At 45.7% G+C, this 18,023-nt stretch overlaps 1 protein-coding gene across 12 annotated transcripts in view; it reads right to left on the bottom strand.

Annotated features, from left to right (window-relative positions):
- The window catches only part of VPS13D (vacuolar protein sorting 13 homolog D), a 115,019-nt gene that overhangs the window by 72,084 nt on the left and 24,912 nt on the right, over window positions 1–18,023 (bottom strand). For 7 of the 12 annotated variants that reach the window (XM_081923360.1, XM_081923358.1, XM_081923359.1 and 4 more), the window contains 14 exons: window positions 17,123–17,271; window positions 14,856–15,899; window positions 12,612–12,702; window positions 11,593–11,719; window positions 9,423–9,603; window positions 8,127–8,309; window positions 7,969–8,016; window positions 6,595–6,814; window positions 5,780–5,990; window positions 5,120–5,291; window positions 4,360–4,466; window positions 2,858–3,067; window positions 1,489–1,754; window positions 528–661 (listed from right to left, as the gene is read on the bottom strand). In XM_081923360.1, the coding sequence (XP_081779486.1) occupies window positions 528–661; window positions 1,489–1,754; window positions 2,858–3,067; window positions 4,360–4,466; window positions 5,120–5,291; window positions 5,780–5,990; window positions 6,595–6,814; window positions 7,969–8,016; window positions 8,127–8,309; window positions 9,423–9,603; window positions 11,593–11,719; window positions 12,612–12,702; window positions 14,856–15,899; window positions 17,123–17,271 (3,143 nt within the window). Of the gene's footprint in view, window positions 1–527; window positions 662–1,488; window positions 1,755–2,857; window positions 3,068–4,359; window positions 4,467–5,119; window positions 5,292–5,779; window positions 5,991–6,594; window positions 6,818–7,968; window positions 8,017–8,126; window positions 8,310–9,422; window positions 9,604–11,592; window positions 11,720–12,611; window positions 12,703–14,855; window positions 15,900–17,122; window positions 17,272–18,023 lie in introns of all 12 variants that reach the window. The other 5 variants (XM_081923363.1, XM_081923364.1, XM_081923357.1 and 2 more) reach the window with 2 other exon arrangements.

Below are 18,023 nucleotides of genomic sequence, written 5' to 3'. Positions count from 1 at the left end.
CCCAAAATATGCTGCGGGGGGGGGGGGGACAGGGCAAGGCAGTGGATTTTCGAAGGCTGGTCCAAGTTATGGTAAGATACAGCTTTTATGCATCTGCTGGATTCTACCCTATTAGATTATTTAAAGCTCTTATGATACACTTTAGGAGACAGCTTCATTCTTTTTCTTGCCTGTTGTAGAAATTTTGATGTGCTGCCCTAGACGCTGTCTGATTTTTAATTGTGCTTTTATCGCTTCTTTAATTTTTTGTCTTTCATAGCATTACAATTCACACTCCATAGGGTTTAAGTTGCAGTGCAATAAAATACGATATAAGAAATGCAAGAAGCAACAAAATACAATTGAAGATCTATATGGATATTTAATGCTGACATGCTGCGGACCACCTGACCACAATTTGAGAACCCCTGCGGACCAGAGTTTGGGAACCCCTGCATTAGGATGACAGGTAAGCTTCCTCCACCCCCAAAAAATAACATCATCACCTGCTAGAATTGCATCAGGTGGCAGGAGAGTTGCACTCTTACCTCAATGCCAGACAAACTGCCCGAGAAAGGGCGATCCACTAGTTTGGGTTTGTATGTGAGAACCGTGGTCCCCTTCAGAATAATTGCATTGGTATCCACACAGGACATGTCTTCGACCACCACAAATTCAGTATCTGAAGGGAAACGTGACAAGCATTTCTACTGTTGGTTAATGGGTTTTGGATACTGTCAACATTCTCTCTCCAGCTTAGTGATGAAAGTCAGATGTCACAAAATGAGAAATTTAAGGTAAATAACAGCTTTTTAAAATTTCTGATGCATGGGACTCTCCATCAAGCATCACAGAAAGGTAGCTAATTCTCAGCAATGGCCAAATAACACACTTGGCTCATCATTTCTGTTCATCTTTGCAGCCACATTCAACACTTCGCAGAATGCTGGGTGTCGACACAGAACTCCGAGAGCTACCGTCCCTAACCATAGTGGCAAACTCTAGAATGGGGTGTGGTATGGGCAGATAAGCAGGAGAAAAATCAGGGTTAACACAGACTGGCTGTTCCCTCCTCACCCTGCCAAGCAGGTCTATCCAGGCTGAACCCAAGTCATCCCTGCTGTAATGGTTCAGGTCTGAAACTGCAGGTGTTCAACCTGCAAACTGAGTTCTGTGTTCATGATGGCAACAGGAACATAGGAAACTGTGCCTGATACTGAGACAGTATAATCTAGCTCAGCATTGTCCACACTGACTGGCAGTGGTCCTCTGGGTTTTCAGGCAGGAAACTCTCCCATTTCCACCTGGAAATGCCAGAGATTGGGGCCTTCTATGTTTAAGGTAGATGCTCTATCCCTGGGCTTCATCTCTCCCACTCTCACCCCCCACTGCATGACAGAATGATGCACAAATAATGTGGATAGAAGCATGGGTTGCCGCCATGGCAAAGCCTTGACCTCTGACTTCCCCCAGCCCTTCCCTTCCCAGCCTCCCGAGTTCTTGCCTTACCTGTCACATTTACCTTGACCTCCAACTGCTTTTCGGCAGAGACCTGAAGGGAAGAACGCTTTGTAACTATCCCACACTTCACTGCTTTGGGAACAACAGCGGCTTCACTGCTGTAATTGCGCTGTCGGGAAGGAGTGGCGCTGGACTCCTTTTTGGTGTCGCTGGGCGTCTGCAGGAAGTCGTGGACAAGCACTAGCCAATCGAAGATGAGAAACACGCGGAGGTTGTTCAGAACAACTGTGAAGCAGGAGGAATCCTTGGTAGATCTAGTGGGGAGAGAGGTGAGCAATGAGTAAGTTTATGCACCTTCTATCAACCCCAACTGTCCACTTTTGAGCATCCATCATTTTGAAATTATTTTGGGGGAGTATTAAGCAAACAAAGCTGATTAAATGACAGTTGAGATCCATCTTTTTTTCTAGTATCGATGCTGTGACATCGCTGGTTCAAAAGGATATACCGTATGTACTCGAATATAAGCCGACCCTCGGCTTATACTTGAGTGAGGCGGGCGGCAGCAGAGGGAGGAGCCCTTTCTTGCCACTCGTCCCTCCACCGCCACCCGCCTCTCAGCTTTCAGGCTGCTGTGCTGTGCCTCTCCCAACCGGGCTCCTATGCCAGTGGCAGAGGAACGAGCAGACCAAAAGGAAGCCCCACCTTCCTCCTCCCCCACCTTTGCCGCTGTCGGGGGCAGCGGAGGAGGAACAAGCGACCCAAAAGGAGTCCTTTCGGGCTGCTGCTCCTTCCTCCTCCTCTGCCTTTGCCCATGGCGGCGGCGGAGGAGCGAGCAGCCCGAAAGCAGCCCCTTCGGGCTGCTTATTCTTCCTCCTCCACTGCCGCCACCACCAGGTTTGTGGTGTGGTGATCCGGCTTATACTCGAGTCAATAAGTTTTCCCAGTTTTTTGTCCTAAAATTAGGTGCCTCGGCTTATATTCGGGTCGGCTTATACTCGAGTATATGAAACAGCTTGAAACAGCTCAGCAGCTTGGCATCGGTTCTTTAGCTGCCAGCTGTGCTCCAATATCCAGTCACAGTAGTTTCATTTCAAGCCCCCTTGTTGGCTCCCCAAAGGCACCTGATTCGCCACCTTCAGAACAGAATGTTGGACTGTGATGGGCTTTTGGACTGATCCAGCAGGGGTCTTCTTATGTTCTAAATTATAAATGTTAATGGACCAAGTGATGCCGTAGAGACCATGAAATCTTGCCTGAAAAGGTGGCCTTGACACAGAGGCTCAAGTCCTCAGTGACCCTTAGCCTGCAGGCTGAAAACCAAGCTGAAGGCCACCTGTTCCACCTGAGCCAATACTGGGCTGTCTGTCTCATCTATCTTGGTCTCAGTGGCACGGTGATCTCGGGCTCCTCCTACCTGTAATGCAGCTCAATCTGTATTGCTCCTTGAGTACTGCTGTTCTTCGATGACTGGAAGATACAGTTGAATACGTTTGGCATTCCCGAAGCCATCTTCTGCCCTGTGTACCGCGTGTCAAATGCCATCATGGAATGTGAAACCAAGTTGATGGATTTGGTTTGGTTTGAGAAACCCTCAAAGAGCAATTTGGACTTCTTAAAGTCAAACCTAAAGGAATTTGAAGCAAGGGAGACCAAACAAAACAAAGCACATCACAAAATGCTTCCAAACAGTTGCCAAATATTCTGCTCATATTTGCATATTGTAGCATACGCTTCCTCCACTTCCCCCAGAAGAACTGGGTTGTGTCCAACTGAGTTGTACTCACGAGCAGACCCACTGAAATTAATGGACCAAAATGAGTGATCGCTGTTCATTTCAATGGGTCTAGCATTGGATGCAACCTGTTGTGGCTGGTGGGAAAATTAAGTACAAGGAAATGGAGAGCTGGAACACGGTCGGTATGGAAAACAACAAGCTAGACGGGTCAATAGTTTGAGTTGGTGTGAGGAAACTTCCTGAGCTATTATTACCTAGCTAAGTGTAGGAGGGTAAGGAGAAACGTTGTAATTTGATGGTAGGGTGGCTGCTTTGCATGCAGAAGGTCCCTGGCAGATCTAAGTCACACAGAGCTGCTGATTCCCTACTGTAAGCAGAGATCACCCTGGCACCGGATTTTCTGAGCCAGCCTCAATCTGGCTAACAAAAGGAAATGAAAACAAGGGAAAGTGAGGAATTGTGGCTTTGCCTTAAGTTTTGCTGTAGCCAAACAGGATGGGCAGAGCCTTGTGACAGCACTAGGATGCATCGGCCACAAAGCATGCTGCAGGGTTAAGAGCTGTGAAGGACTGATACACTGGGATGGACACTATTGCAAATTGTTACATTCCCTTCTAAATTGTACTTGCCCTGCTTTACAATCTTGCTGGTTTAGGAGGAGTTTCCTTTTGGCATCGTTCAGCGTGCTGAGCACACTGTCTGCCCTCTCTTCGTAAGGGTGGGGAACCTCCAACCCCACAGATTAAACATGGCGTTCCAGGACTCCTTCCCATTTGGCCCATTAAGCCATTATCACCTGCCCTGCACCTAACAGTATACATGGACTCAGGTGTGGGGTGGCTGTTCCTTTGATCGAGCAAGACACAAGCCCACCGGCCTAAAGTGTGGGAGGGGGGCGGAGAGGGGACATTTGAAAGCAGGCTGGCGCCCCTTGCTCAAGGTTTTCAAAAGCGCCCCCGCCTGACGTTTCTCTTTCAAACCTCTGCAAAAAAGTCTTCCCACCCCTCACCCACAGGAAGTGACATTGTCCCCCACTTTCATCATTTGAACCCTCCCTCTTGTCCTTTATCATTCATCCCTTGCATGGAGAAAAATGGAAAAAGAAAAAATCAACCAGGTTTGAAAAAATCAAACGCAGTAAAGAAGATTTTCTCTCTCTCGAAAGGGTGGGGGAAACGTACCTGGCTAATGAGCCTTCCTTCCCCTGAGGATTAGTGAGTTCCAGACTTACATTGACCATGTCAATTAGGAAAGACACACAAGTGTACACTTCACCACTCAACACAGTCTAAAAAGGAGAAATGAACAAAAACAGTTGCAGAAAAGGATTCCAGTTTCCTATCCATGTGCACAGAACATTTTCTGAATGACTCCCAAGTTGAAGGATCACAGTCTTTGCTTACGGCAGCCCCACAATTTGTGTTCCACCTCATCACCACACCTCTCAGTCCACTGGAATTCTCCACACCTACACACTCAGTAACAAGTGTTTCAACGTGACTCCTATGCCTCGATAGAGCCTCAACATTCAGAATCTTCCTCTCTCTTCAACCAACATTTTCATCTGACCCAGTCCTTTATTCGTCAAGAGCCTTCTAACGGCCAGTGGTGGACAGGGCCGGAAGAAAAAGCAGGTGAAACGATAAGTGTAAACGTGATTTTTACCTTTGTACCATAGGTTAGTTTTTACGCTTATTCATATGTCCCTCTCCATCCTCTGTCCAAGGAAGCAAGAGGCATTGCCAGAGTCCACAGACATATTCCAGCCAGGCAAAAGCATTCAAGGAGGTTGTGGAGGAGAGCCAGTGAAGGGTTGTGGCTGAGAGGACCACATTTGGCCCAGAGAGCCTGAGGTTCCCCATCCCTGGCCTATATTATATCTTAACACAATGCAAATATTTCAGGACAGATTTTTCAACTGCAAAAGTGCACTCCTCTCACATGTATTCTTGGGTCCTGTAAGTCATAAGGCCGCATGAATTCTTCTATCGGCTCCCCAAGATTATTTTCCAAGAGTCCACGAATTAGTTTATATTTACTCAGATCCAGGGAACAATGCACCGACGACAAGATGCCATGAACAGATATATCGGGCACCGCATGGCTTATCTCCCTACAAAAGAAAAATGCACACGAGTCATCACAATGTCTCGGCATTGTGAAGCTGTTCTTCAACACTAACTTAATGAAAACGGTTGAGAAGTGATCTTAAAAACAAGTACCGTATTTTTTGCTCTATAAGACCCACTTTTTCCCTCCTAAAAAGTAAGGGAAAATGTGTGTGCGTCTTATGGAGCAAATGCAGGCTGCGCAGCTATCCCAGAAGCCAGAACAGCAAGAGGGATCGCTGCTTTCACTGTGTAGCAATCCCTCTTGCTGTTCTGGCTTCTGAGATTCAGAATATTTTTTTTCTTGTTTTCCTCCTCCAAAAACTAGGTGTGTCTTGTGGTTTGGTACGTCTTATAGAGCGAAAAATACGGTATATATGAAAAACTGCCACGCTGCCACATAATGACAAGCTGAAATCTTCCAAACGCAAGTGAACTTAACTTAGGAGGGGAGGCAACCCAGTGAATGTGGAATCAGAGTCACATAACTCACTTGTCCAAGTTTCTTTCTACTTGCAACTTCAGCCTGAATGGTTCAGTCAAGAGGCTCCCCCTTGTCTGCCTGACAATGAAGGATGGGAAGACCAGATCAGCACTCGCATCTTCCGTAGCTTTCGAATATTCTCTTGAGTACCTTTCAGCAGCAAAAATATCCATGTCCTGCAGGTCAACCACAATGCAGTCCAGCAGGCACATCTGTTCCTCTGCAAGAGATCAACCCAAAATATTTTACTTTCCCCTGTCCAGCTCTGCAAAAAGTGCTCTTTGCTGCAGAGCATCGTTCTACACCATAAGGGCCGGTTCGAAGCTATCTCCAAGTGAAGGATGCTATCAAAGGTTTGCTATCAAAAATACAGCTCCACAAAAACACCTTTCAAAATCTACATTGAGCAGGGTACATACCCAGACCCAGGGCCTTGCAGAGCCAGGCAGAGGCCCGGGCCAGGTAGATAATGTGCCCCCCCTTTTTTTACCCTGGGGATAACTGGGTTAAAATGTATTATAATAGTTCAATAATGTATTTAAAAATCTATTTTTAAGTAGACAAATTTGACTATTAAATTATAATTATAATTAAAACTTCTCCATCTTCCTATTCAATTGTGAATATGCTGACCGAAGCCCCCTTTGGAATCGGAGGCCCGGGCCAAGTGGCCCATATGGCCCCCCCTCTGTCTGGGCCTGCCAGACCACCCTGACTGTTGGATAACTTACCACATCAGTGGTAGCCAATCTGAAAAGAACCAACACAAAATGAACAGGAGAAGAAGATCAATGAGTCTGTTGGTCCAGCTCTCTCCAACTTACCAGGACTGTCCGGGACTGGCAAAGTGGCCATCTTTGGTGGCTTAGCCAAAGCACTTGCTCCTGGGTCACTTTTTAGCCGACTCAGATTTGGTCCAGAAGAGGACAGTTTCATGAACAACCCTTCAGAGGAACATGATGCCATCTTGGACTCATCAGTGCTTGCTGTCTTCTTCATGCTGTGTTTTGGGGTTCCCAGTGGTGAAGAAAACTGAACGGAATCCTGCTAAAAATGGGGGACGGTCCAAAGTTAGGGAAATTCACTGTTCGAAGCAATGGGCCACAACTTTTTTAAAAAAATAAAAATCCATAAAGGGAAATGTCCTTGTTGTTTATTTCTCTAGCTACTAGTTGGGCTTGAACAGCTAACCTGGTGCTCCTTCAGATGCTTTGGACCAGTGATAGCTGATGTCCATTGGAGAGAACTGGGCTGACAGTCTCATTGATCCCCTCCCTCTAGGGTGGACAGCTAACAGTAGGTGAAGGCAGAGTCGATGACGGGCCAAGTTAGCTAAGTCTACTATTCTACCTATCCTCCTCCCTGCCGAATTCCACAAGGGCAAAAGTGAGAGCAAGGAGGAACAAGCTGGCAAGCATTGAACTGCATGCTAAGTAAGAAGGGCTGTCAAGTGGGAGCAAGCTGAGGTTGGTGGGTCAGTGCCCCATTTGTCATAAAGAACCAGCCTCCACTGTTTGGGGCTACAACTCCCTACATCCCCAGTCAACACAGCTGTACTAGCAAGTTCTGGTGGGAATTTTAGTCAGGAAGGAACCGGGCCAGCAAAAGCTGAGCTATGTCATGACAAACGAAATATTCCATATACAAGGAGCAATTCTCACTCCATCGATGCAGACCCTTACTGGAAGTGCATTTTCTTCCTGAAAAGCAGCTGCAGCTGAAGATACCCTCTGCCCACTCCACAAACACTTCCTATCGGTTGTCACCCTATGACACCCGTCTCTGCGGTATGTTGCCCAGAAGCAAGGATGGCTGCACAACTCCTCCTGACTCTAGGCAAAATGGGTGATGGGGGACACTGATGGAGATGTGTTACGCCTGTGAACATTGAATTACATCACAAGCTGGCACCCACTTTCCACTGACACCTGCAAATAAGGTGATGCACTTCTGAAGAGCACTTTGAAAAGGCACAGCAAAAAAAACACCGCAAGCTAAAATTCCAAAACAACCCTTACGGAATTCTGCAACTAATTACTGCAGCAATAATTGTGTCAATTATTATAGCAGCAGCGGTAGTAGTTTTAGAAATATGGACACCGTGTTTTGAATGAAATGTGCATAGTAGCTGAATTCCACATGGGTTCTCAGCACAAACACCCAGCACCCTCTCTGCAAGGAAGGATGCTTGGAGATACCTCACATAGAATACGATCCTTGTAGACACCGCCTTGCAAAATTGAGTCCTCGGGGGGAAAGGAAAAAGGGACAGAAATATTTCAAAACAAATGCATTTTTACTGTATCCTGAGCTTGACTCAATGTACAGAACTTGAAGGCAAGTACATTAGTCTTACCTTATCTTTTAGCGAAAAGGTACCAGGGGTACCTGCAAAGAGGAACCGGTTCTTGACTTTCAGTTTCCCAAGATTGGCTACAATAAGATGGTTGGATCTGGAGCTTTCAGGAATGAGGAGGACAGGAGCGCCAGCTTCAATGTCCAGAAGAACTCTGGTGGCTCGCTGGGCCTGATCTCGTACCTTAGGGAAGAGAGAAGCTGTCTCAAAAGATGCCCTGTTAATGTCATGGGTATGCTATGCAAAAGAATGATTTTACAAAAAATCAAGCGATGATTTTTCGCTACTACCACAATGCTGAAAACCTGCTACTGGTTTCAGTTAATCTCACCAAAAATTCTCACGGCCAAAAAGCCAGACCTTCCATGTCTGCCTGAATTCTACACCTTGGGGTATATCACTATTAAAATACTAAAAAAATTACACAAAATTCAGTTTGACACGAAATTCAAGTTTCTAAACACAGGAAGCTGCCTTAGATCAGCTCAGACCATTGGTCCACTTACTCTGCATTGCCTATGCCAGTGGTTCCCAATTAGCTAAGTACCACAGATCCCCTGTTTTTCAAAAGCCAAGCCATAGACCCCTTACTTCTGAAATACTCTGGCCCCATCTGAGCTGAAGCGGAATCTCTCCAAAGCACTCAAAACTGGGGTGCTTTGGGGATTTGGATTTTTAAATTTATTTATTTTTAATGGATACTATGTGTTTGCAAATATATATATATATGTTTAGAGAAGCTTTTAATGTTTGATGTATTACAGTATTTTAATATTATTTTGGAAGCCGCTCAGAGTGGCTGGGGAAGAACAGCCAGATGGGCAGGGTATAAATAATAAAATTATTATTATTATTATTATTATTACACACACACACACACACACCCAAGCAAAATGCAATGGCAGAAAGAGGGAGAGCTCATTGTTTATAGGTCTAGCTCTCAAATAAGTGTGTTTGTTTGGGGAACAGATGACAAAGTAATGCGTCAGCTTGCTATGTATTGCTGTAGACTGTCCCGATTTCTAGTTCTGCTTGCTTGGAAAATGTTGTGGACGTTCAAACTCAGTCTTCTGAAATTCCACAAGTTACTTTCGTAGGGGCACCATTATGATGTATGCCATTATGATGAAAGAACTGTGCCTTCTAGTCCTTGGCTGCGCAGGGCAGGGAAAACAGAAGGGCTATCGCAAAGAGGCCTCTCAAATTGCAGAGAAGCCTCCAGTAACCCTCGGAGGATCCTCGTGTTTCAGAAGGAAGGCATCTCCTGCAAGCTGAAAGGAAGGCTATAAAGCATACCGTCTGTCCCTGGATTGCTGCTCTCTGCCGCCCCAAGACATCCTGCAGCTGAGTGAAATGCTGAATGAAAGACACCACTTCTGCTTGAAAGCGCTGAGTGTGGACATACTGCACCGATGCCATTTGTAGGCTGACGCGCATATCACAGCCTCTCTGCAGCAAGGGATCAGGCCGGCCGTACCTGGTGGGAAACGAGACATTCAGTGTGCTCCACTCAAAAGTGCTCAGGTGGTACCGTGGTCACCTGGCTACACCAGATGACATCTTCCTAACCAGCTGCCATTATGTTTTATTGGCTGAATACATTTCTCTTCTTCCTCATTATGAGCGGGAGTCAAACAGACCAACGTATCTTGGCTCACCGTGAAATTTGTTCTCTACCCCTCCCTTCTAAAGCAGGAAACACTGGTGTTACACTGAGCTCAACACCCAGCAGACTTTCAGGGGATGAGTCCCTCCCTGACAGCTGAGAACATGGACATTTGTTCCTACTGTTCTAAACCTCAGGTGCTCAGAAAGCAATGCCAAGTTCCAAAGCTCTCTGAGCAACCCTGAGGCCGTACCCCTGTACTTCTAATCATAGAATTGTGGGGTTGGAAGCAGTGGGATGTAATCCATTGGTACAGTCAAATGCAATATTCCTCATTTCCCCAGAGTGGGCACAGGCAGGGGCACATCCTGTCAGTGTAAGTTCCTGTTACACTGGTCTGGATCATCCTCCCCCTGCATGTGACCTGGGAGACGGGCTTGGCTCTGGCTGACTCCATAAAAGAGCCAAGTCATGCTGCCATTTTCTCAGTCTCAGTCTTGATTCTTGCTGCCTTGTTGCTGCTCTCCTGCAGCCATTTTGTTATATTAATGTAATTTTGCTGTCTGCTGGCTCTCAGCCAGCAGCACATGAGTTCTGTCTCCCTATGAAAACTTTGTTTGTGCAACTACTAAGAAAAGTCTGCCTTTCAGGGATCGAATTGTGAACTGAAATGTGAGTAAACTTCTTGTTACTTTACTCGGAAAGACTCTTGTGTCTTTAAGAGGGATTAAAGGGGACACCAGGAAATAAACTTAAATAAGAGATTCAAACAAATCTGCAAACTAGCCTCCAGCTATATTGAGGGGAATCTGCTCTGCTATATCACTTACTAGCGTGAGTGAAGGAAGGATAATACTTATCCAATATAGCCTTTCCTATTATCCTCAACATTCCCAAAGAAACGACCCTGAGGATCATCTAGTCCAACTCCCTGCAATGCAGGAATATGCAGATGTCCCATATGGGGATCGAACCTGCAACCTAGGTGCTATCAGCATCACACTCTATCCAACTGAGCTATGATAATTCTGAAGGAAGCCTGATCATAAAGCACACTGTAGAAGGCAGGGACTCTCCTTGATGCTATGCTCTTGAAAAGATGTAATTGTCAGCAGTGATTGCATTTGAAGATGTTTAAACATGAAGTGCCCAAAGCAGCTCGCAACGTTTAGGGTTCCAAGTAAAATATAAAAAACTAAACAAAAATGAAACGCACAGACACAACCTGGCAGACAATGTGAACCAAGTAACAGCTAGGGAAACAAGCAAAACTGGCAGGCGCTGAAAATGAAGACGTCAGAGGCAGGCCTGAACAACAAATGTCTTCACCCTTGCGGGAGTTGAAGGGATTTCCCAGGAGAGGGCATTCCCAAGCCTGGGCAAAGCCACAGGATCAGATATTAGCAGGATACGCACCAGGTCTCTGCAGAGGACCTCAGGGAGCAGGGTGGCAGAAACTTGCAAATGACAAGGCTAATATTGGCTTCCAGTGCCATCGCTCCTGAGGAATGAGGTTGGAATGAAGTGATGGAGTGCTCACATGGAAGAATGGACCAGACTACAGGTGAAGAACCGCTCTGAGATCTTTGCCCAGGCTTGGGAATGCTGTCACTCTCAGGGGGAACCTCTATAAACACCACACATAAATCTAATGTATTTTAGTTTGTTTTGATCTGGTCTGAAACAGGTGTGGTAAGCCTTAGGGCTCTACAACTCCCATCATCCCTGCACACTGGCCGTGCTTCATGGGGCAACACCTGGAGGGCCAAAGGCTCCCCACACCTGGTTTGGAAGCATCAGTGGAATCCTACTGATCATGCTGAAGCAGCCTAGCCAAACAGCAATGTCTCCACCACCTACTTGTAGATCTGAAAGATGAGTGCCTCTTCGCCGCTGGTAGTGAAACGTTCCCTGTACAACTCTCCGTGCGAGGTGAGATCACTGAGGGATAGGCTTCCAAGGCTCCCTTGAAGGGCCAGATCTCCTTCTACAAGAACAGAAGATGGTTCAGACACCACACGAGTGAGCATTCACTGCCAGCTAATTTAAAGCCAGTAAAAGGGGCCAGGGAGGCGAGACCAGACATGGGTTATGAGAAATCGAAGGCATAAGTTTCAAGGTGCTCTCTCTGGCTGACAGCAATAATCAAGCTGTAACTCTCAACTCCCTCCTGCTCAGCACCCCACAATAGGGGAAGGGATCAGGATTTTGAGGAAGCCAAAAAAAGGGGGGGGAATCCTCTTCCTTGATAAGACATATAATGGAAGAGAAGGAGGAGGGCTGGGTTTTCAAAACTAGTAAAGCTCCAATAGGTGAATCTACCGTACCAAACTAATAATAGCTGACGTTGTCTTTGCTTTCGTAATGCACTTCTTCAATTATGTACCACATAAACAACCAAAGCAAGACCGAAGGATTTTCTTGCTAATAGAATGCCCAATGTTCACCAGCAGCTCAGAACAAAATTTATCAGCCAGCAGGTCATTTTTAGCTGTAGTTTACATGGTGCTCTGAAGTGCCTTCTTAGCAAGTCGCTTGCTTTGCCACTTCAGGAAGGCCACACACCTTAGTTTCTGCTTGTGCTTAGCTAAATGAACTATGGTTTAACATTACATGCAAACTGGGACATATTTGCTCTTTGCCAGATGTCAAAAAGCCATGAATTTGGAGATCTGAGTCTCATCACCAAATTCAGCTGCATGTTCCCTTCCTCCGGTTTTCTGCTTGGCAAACTGGGTATTTAGCAAGTCCAAAAGGGACATTATGTGGCACATGAGAGTAAGACCGGCAGTGATTCCCAAGTGTGAAAATCATCCCGAAACACAACTCTCTATAATGAAATCCCCACCCCATAAGAAGTGTAGGCAACTCACACTCACCAATCATTTCCACATGAGTGGCCAGTTTAGATACATTCGCTTTAGCAAGTTCATTGGTCGTCTTATTCAGAACTAAGGAGAGGGAATGCACCTAATAAAGCAGAAAGGATGAGACTGGAAACATGCTCAGATGTATGACCTTTTCCATCCAAGTGCTACAAGCCTTCCTCCTGAATATATTCCTCAAGGCACATTTTAAAGGTCATCCTTATGAGACAGAGATTCAAGACATCTAGAAGGCAACAGGAGCTAGCAATACAGGTAAGAGACACATCCAGTGGAATTTGCCTTACCATATAGCTGGCTACATACTGGCTCTAAGAGTTACTTTGACAGGAAGGCTAAATTCAAACACTACCCTGGCTGTTGATTGTATCAACCACAGTTCAGAATACAAACCATGATTTGGGTGTTTGTTTGTTTTTTAAAAGGAAGGGACGCAGGTGGCGCTGTGGGTTAAAGCCTCAGCGCCTAGGACTTGCCGATCAAAAGGTCGGCGGTTCGAATCCCTGCTGCGGGGTGCACTCCCGCTGCTCGGTCCCAGCGCCTGCCAACCTAGCAGTTCGAAAGCACCTCCGGGTGCAAGTAGATAAATAGGGACCGCTTACCAGCGGGAAGGTAAACAGCGTTTCCGTGTGCAGCTCTGGCTCGCCAGAGCAGCGATGTCACACTGGCCATGTGACACGGAAGTGTCTCCGGACAGCGCTGGCCCCTGGCCTCTTAAGTGAGATGGGCGCACAACCCCAGAGTCTGTCAAGACTGGCCCGTACGGGCAGGGGTACCTTTACCTTTTACTTATTGTTTTTTAAAATCAGGCAAACCATGGATTACAGTTGTTTCTTTACTTTCAACTTCCGATTGCTTGGCAACCAGAGGAACATAGGAAACTGCCTTATAAAGACCATTGATTCATCTATGACCATTGGTTTACACTGTCTGGCAGCAGCTCTCCAAGAATTCAAACGGGACATTTCCTCACCCCTACCTGGAGATTCTAGAGATTGCTTTATTTTGCATGCATAGCAGATGTTCTGCCACAGAGCTTTGGCGCTTCCCCAAATATCCAGCTCACAGGTCCAGGTTCAGTGGTCTCCGGAAACAGGGGGGCAGCTACAACAATGGCTTGTCAGTATTAAAACACTACGCCAAGTCATAAACAAACCATGGTTTACAAAGCCACATCAAACCAGTTTCTGATTCTGCACTGAGAGCTAATTATAAGCCACAGTTTGCAAAATGACACAGCAAGGGATAAATCTCCTTTAACAATGGTTTGGCACGATGTCTGAATCAAGCCAACCTTCATGTCTCCAAATCTCCTTCAGAATTTTTGTCATCTGGACAATCAGAAGTATGTTTTGAAATATATGTAATGCCTACTCAAAAAACAAATACAAACTTACATATTGATTTGCCTTATTGGTTTGTAGTCAACACAAGCCTACCTTCATGCTTGACTTGGAAGAGAGGCAAAGTATTCCCACCTGCATACAAGTTTGGAGAACAGAAGAGCCAGCAGAAGTTTCTTCTCTTCTCCAAACTTCTGTGCAAGTGAGGGTCAAACCAGGCATGACATGCAGTTATCCTTGTAAGAAAGAGCCAACATGAAAAGCACAATGAGATGGAATGAGGAGTGCTTCAACCCTTTGCTTCTGTCACAGTCCTGAATTATGCCCTGTAAAGTCTTCAGTTGGCAAGGGGAGGCCATTGCAAATAGCAGGCAGAAAATGTGAGGATTCCATTCAGGACCAAAAGAGGAACAAAGAGTGAAGGACCCCTCGTGCCACAGTCTGAATCCATCTCCTACCCATCCATGGCACCAGCTGTTTTATTTCTTTTTAAAAATCAGCTATGCAAGAGCAAACTACATGATGCACTGGCTTAACAGAAGACTCTGCCTCTGTCACAAGATATCTGACAAGTGCAGAGCTTGGAAGAAAGCCACTTTTCTTTCATTTATTCTGCTGTTTAGAGAAGTGAAGCTCCTGGTTTGAATCCAACAAAGCTCTACTCAAGAGCAGTAGACCCAATGAAATGGAAGCGCCTCGTGGCCAAGTCCCTAAACATCAATAGGTCTAATCTGCGTATGATTAGTATTGGATACAACCCTGTTTCTCTTCTCCAAAGTGGCAACACAGAAGCATCTACTGGGAGGCCTACTTGCCAAAGGGACAACCTGGCAAGTAGTCACTGCACGAAGACATAATTTATGAAGACAAACAGGACCCCCTGCCCCTCTCGTACCTTCAGATCCAGTTTGGTATTTAGAGAGTCCTGGCCTTCTGAGGCTGACAATACATTTGCCTCCGATTTAACGGTATGCTGCACATCTTCAGGCTGTGACTTCAAGCTGTGATTCTCGGCAGTGGACCCAATCCCAAAGAAGTCCAGTATCACCACCCAAGTTTGCAGAGTTATCAAAACATCCAAACAGTTAAAGTCAACATCCACAATACGGTTGATTCTGCCATAACTGGAAGAGAACTCTGGGTGCTTCTTGTCCACCAGCAACATGTTGATGTGGACCAAGGAATCGTCAAAGTCGCTCTTCCCGCAAGGTGTAGCTGTCCTTTTGGCGGTGGGAGAAGGGGGCGGTGTTAACGGATAGCCTGAGTCTGCATCTTCTTTGTGCCTTCTTTGGGAGACGCAGGTGGGCCGCTGATACAGCTGGAAGACATTAGGAGCTTCCTCCATATGAGAAGGGAGAGAACGGGGCATGTCTGGATATTCCACATTAGACACAGACGGACAAGACTGGGAAAGGTACTCCTTGTGTGCTAAGCTGGATGGTTTGGGTGCTCCGCGTGACACCATGAGGTTCTTATACAGAGAGTCTGGATTCTTCTCCAGAAGATCCTCCATTAGCAGAGAACGTAAGGCAATCTGAATGGATAAGGTATGAGGGTGGTCCTTGGCAAACTCAACGTCAAAATCCTGAAATTTCAAGCTAACCAGGCCTTGTGCCCCAAGCGTAAGGTCACCACTCAGCTGAACCTGGAGCTCTGAAATGTGAAAGGTGGCTTGTATTTGAGTAAAGGACTGTGCCACTTCCTTGACAGGCACAAATTTGTTCGAAGACGCAGAAAAGCTGGAGTGACTGAAGAGCCCGTTTTCCTTCCTGTCGGTGGAAAAGTCCGTGCTCATACTGCGGAGCGATACTGATGGGGAGCTGGAGCTGGGATACGGGGAGGATGGAAAGCTGGATGGTGGCTTGGTCAAATCTTCATTGCAAACTAAGTTGTCAAGGGTTTGCAAGACTTGCTCATACACGTGTTTTGCCAGCACCACCTTTAAGGGAAAAGATGTGCGTTGTAAAACACTTTGGAAACTGAGTTTCAAGAAGTCTGTTGATACTTTCAACCACATGTATCATGCTTCTTCTGGCATGAGAGTAGGGCTGTTCAGATGAAATTTTCCCCACTTCTTCAGTGAACACATGGTGGGGCAAAGATGGTTCACTGGAACTTACCATCCTCTGCTGGATAAAGGAACCCAATTACTGCTGGACTAATGTCTCCAACTTATCAAGACAGAAAACTCATCAAGAAATCTGCATGTTCTCCTCTTCTGCCTCTCTTCCAGGAAACCTCAGCTTAGTTTCCTGTGTAGCCTAGATCAGAAGTCCTTTTGTCTCTTGCCTACTGAGAAAAAAATTCTCTTCTCTTACCTTTAAACTAATTATCGTTCCTTAGCTTTAAACTAATCTTTCCCGCCACCTCTATTTTCTTCAAGAGATCCTCTGCTGTTGCCAAATTGTTTCTAGATAGGCAGGAGAGAGAAGGACTTCTGGCCTAGGCTAGACAGGAAACAAAACTGTGGTTTCCTGGCAGTGGAATGTATGCAAACTACTTGAAGAGTTTCCTAACTAGGCAACTTGGAGGCATTAGCCTAGCAGCGATGGGCTCCTGGACCAGGAGAAGAAGAGCCTAACTACGGCTGCCAGTCCCAGGCCTATGCATTAGTGAGAAAGAGCTCTCTACACCTGCAAGATGGTGGAAGTACCGTCAGTGAAGAATTGTGGCCAGCAGGTACATTAGCCTGGAAGCAGTATCATACTGTAAATGCATAAGGGGAGTTTCTTCCGAATAGCCCTTGTTAAATTATTATTCACACTAAACTCCATGCTACAAAATCAGCTAGAGGACAATATGCTGGTAGGACCATACTTTTATTGCAGGTGCTTGAAACTGCCCCACACAGAGAGAGGCCACTTTGTGAATTACCACAAAATAGACGGAGGAGTTAAAGGTTATCACACAGGGAACCACTCTACAGCATTTTAAATGTCTTGGGGGGTATTGGTTTGATTTGTTTTAACTATTTATTTTGCGCTTTCATCCCTTTTATCTTGTGGACCACCCTGAGATCTTTGGACGAAGGGTGGTATATATATGTAATCAATAACAAATAATATTGATAATAATAAATGCAGCATATGTACCACAATGGCATCATGGTCATCTCTAGCAGGAGGACCACTACCCAAAATTAGAAACAGAAGTGTACTCTACCCGCAGAGGGTTGACAAATTTCCCCTCGATCCGCATAAGGCTTGAAATTTCAACATCATCGTTCATGGAGAAGGCCAACTCTGCATCGCTCTCTACTGGAATCTTCTCCAATTTGAACTGGATGGTGGCATTATTCAAAATATGAAACGCTGCAATTAAGGAGACGTGTGTTCAACGTTATTAAGGTCTGGATTAACAGTCACAGGTGTTACGATCTGATAAGGACCAGAGATGGGTCATCCCTAATGATAATAATAATAATAATAATAATAATAATAATAATAATAATAATAATAATTTTATTATTTATGCCCCGCCTACCTGGCTGGGTTATGCCAGTGACCCTGGGCGGCTCCCAGCAGAATAGTAAAAACACGATAAAAACACTCCAGGCTATAGGTAGCAGCTTCACCAGCCAAGATGGAAACCTTGATTCCAATTCTGTTGTTTGAACTCACATGCTGAAAAGGTGTTGCCTGCTACAACCAGTAACAGCCTGCATTATGCAAATTAGTGATTAGGTGTTCACAAATTCACTTAGTAAGAACTGAAGAAGAGCCCTGCTGGATCAGGCCAAAGGCCCATCTGGTCCAAACACCCTGTTCTCACAGTGGCCAACCAAATGTCTATGGGAATCCAACGAGAGCTCTCTCCCCACCTGGAATTCCCAGCAACGGGTATAGTCATCGCAGATAGCAGTCGCTGACAGCCTGATCCGCCATGAAATTGTTTAATTCTCTGTTAAAGCCATCCAATTTGTGTCTGTCACTACATCTTGTGGGAGCAAATTCCACACGTTAACTACACCTGAACTAGAATGGTACCTCTGGTTATGAACTTAATTCGTTCCGGAGGTCCGTTCTTAAGTTGAAACCATTCTTATCCTGAGGTGTGCTTTCGC

This window comes from Podarcis melisellensis (assembly GCF_964234715.1).
Source record: "Podarcis melisellensis genome assembly, chromosome: 8".
NCBI lineage: Eukaryota > Metazoa > Chordata > Lepidosauria > Squamata > Lacertidae > Podarcis > Podarcis melisellensis.
Note: the sequence above shows the minus strand (reverse complement) of the source record. Positions and strands in the feature narration are given on the sequence as shown.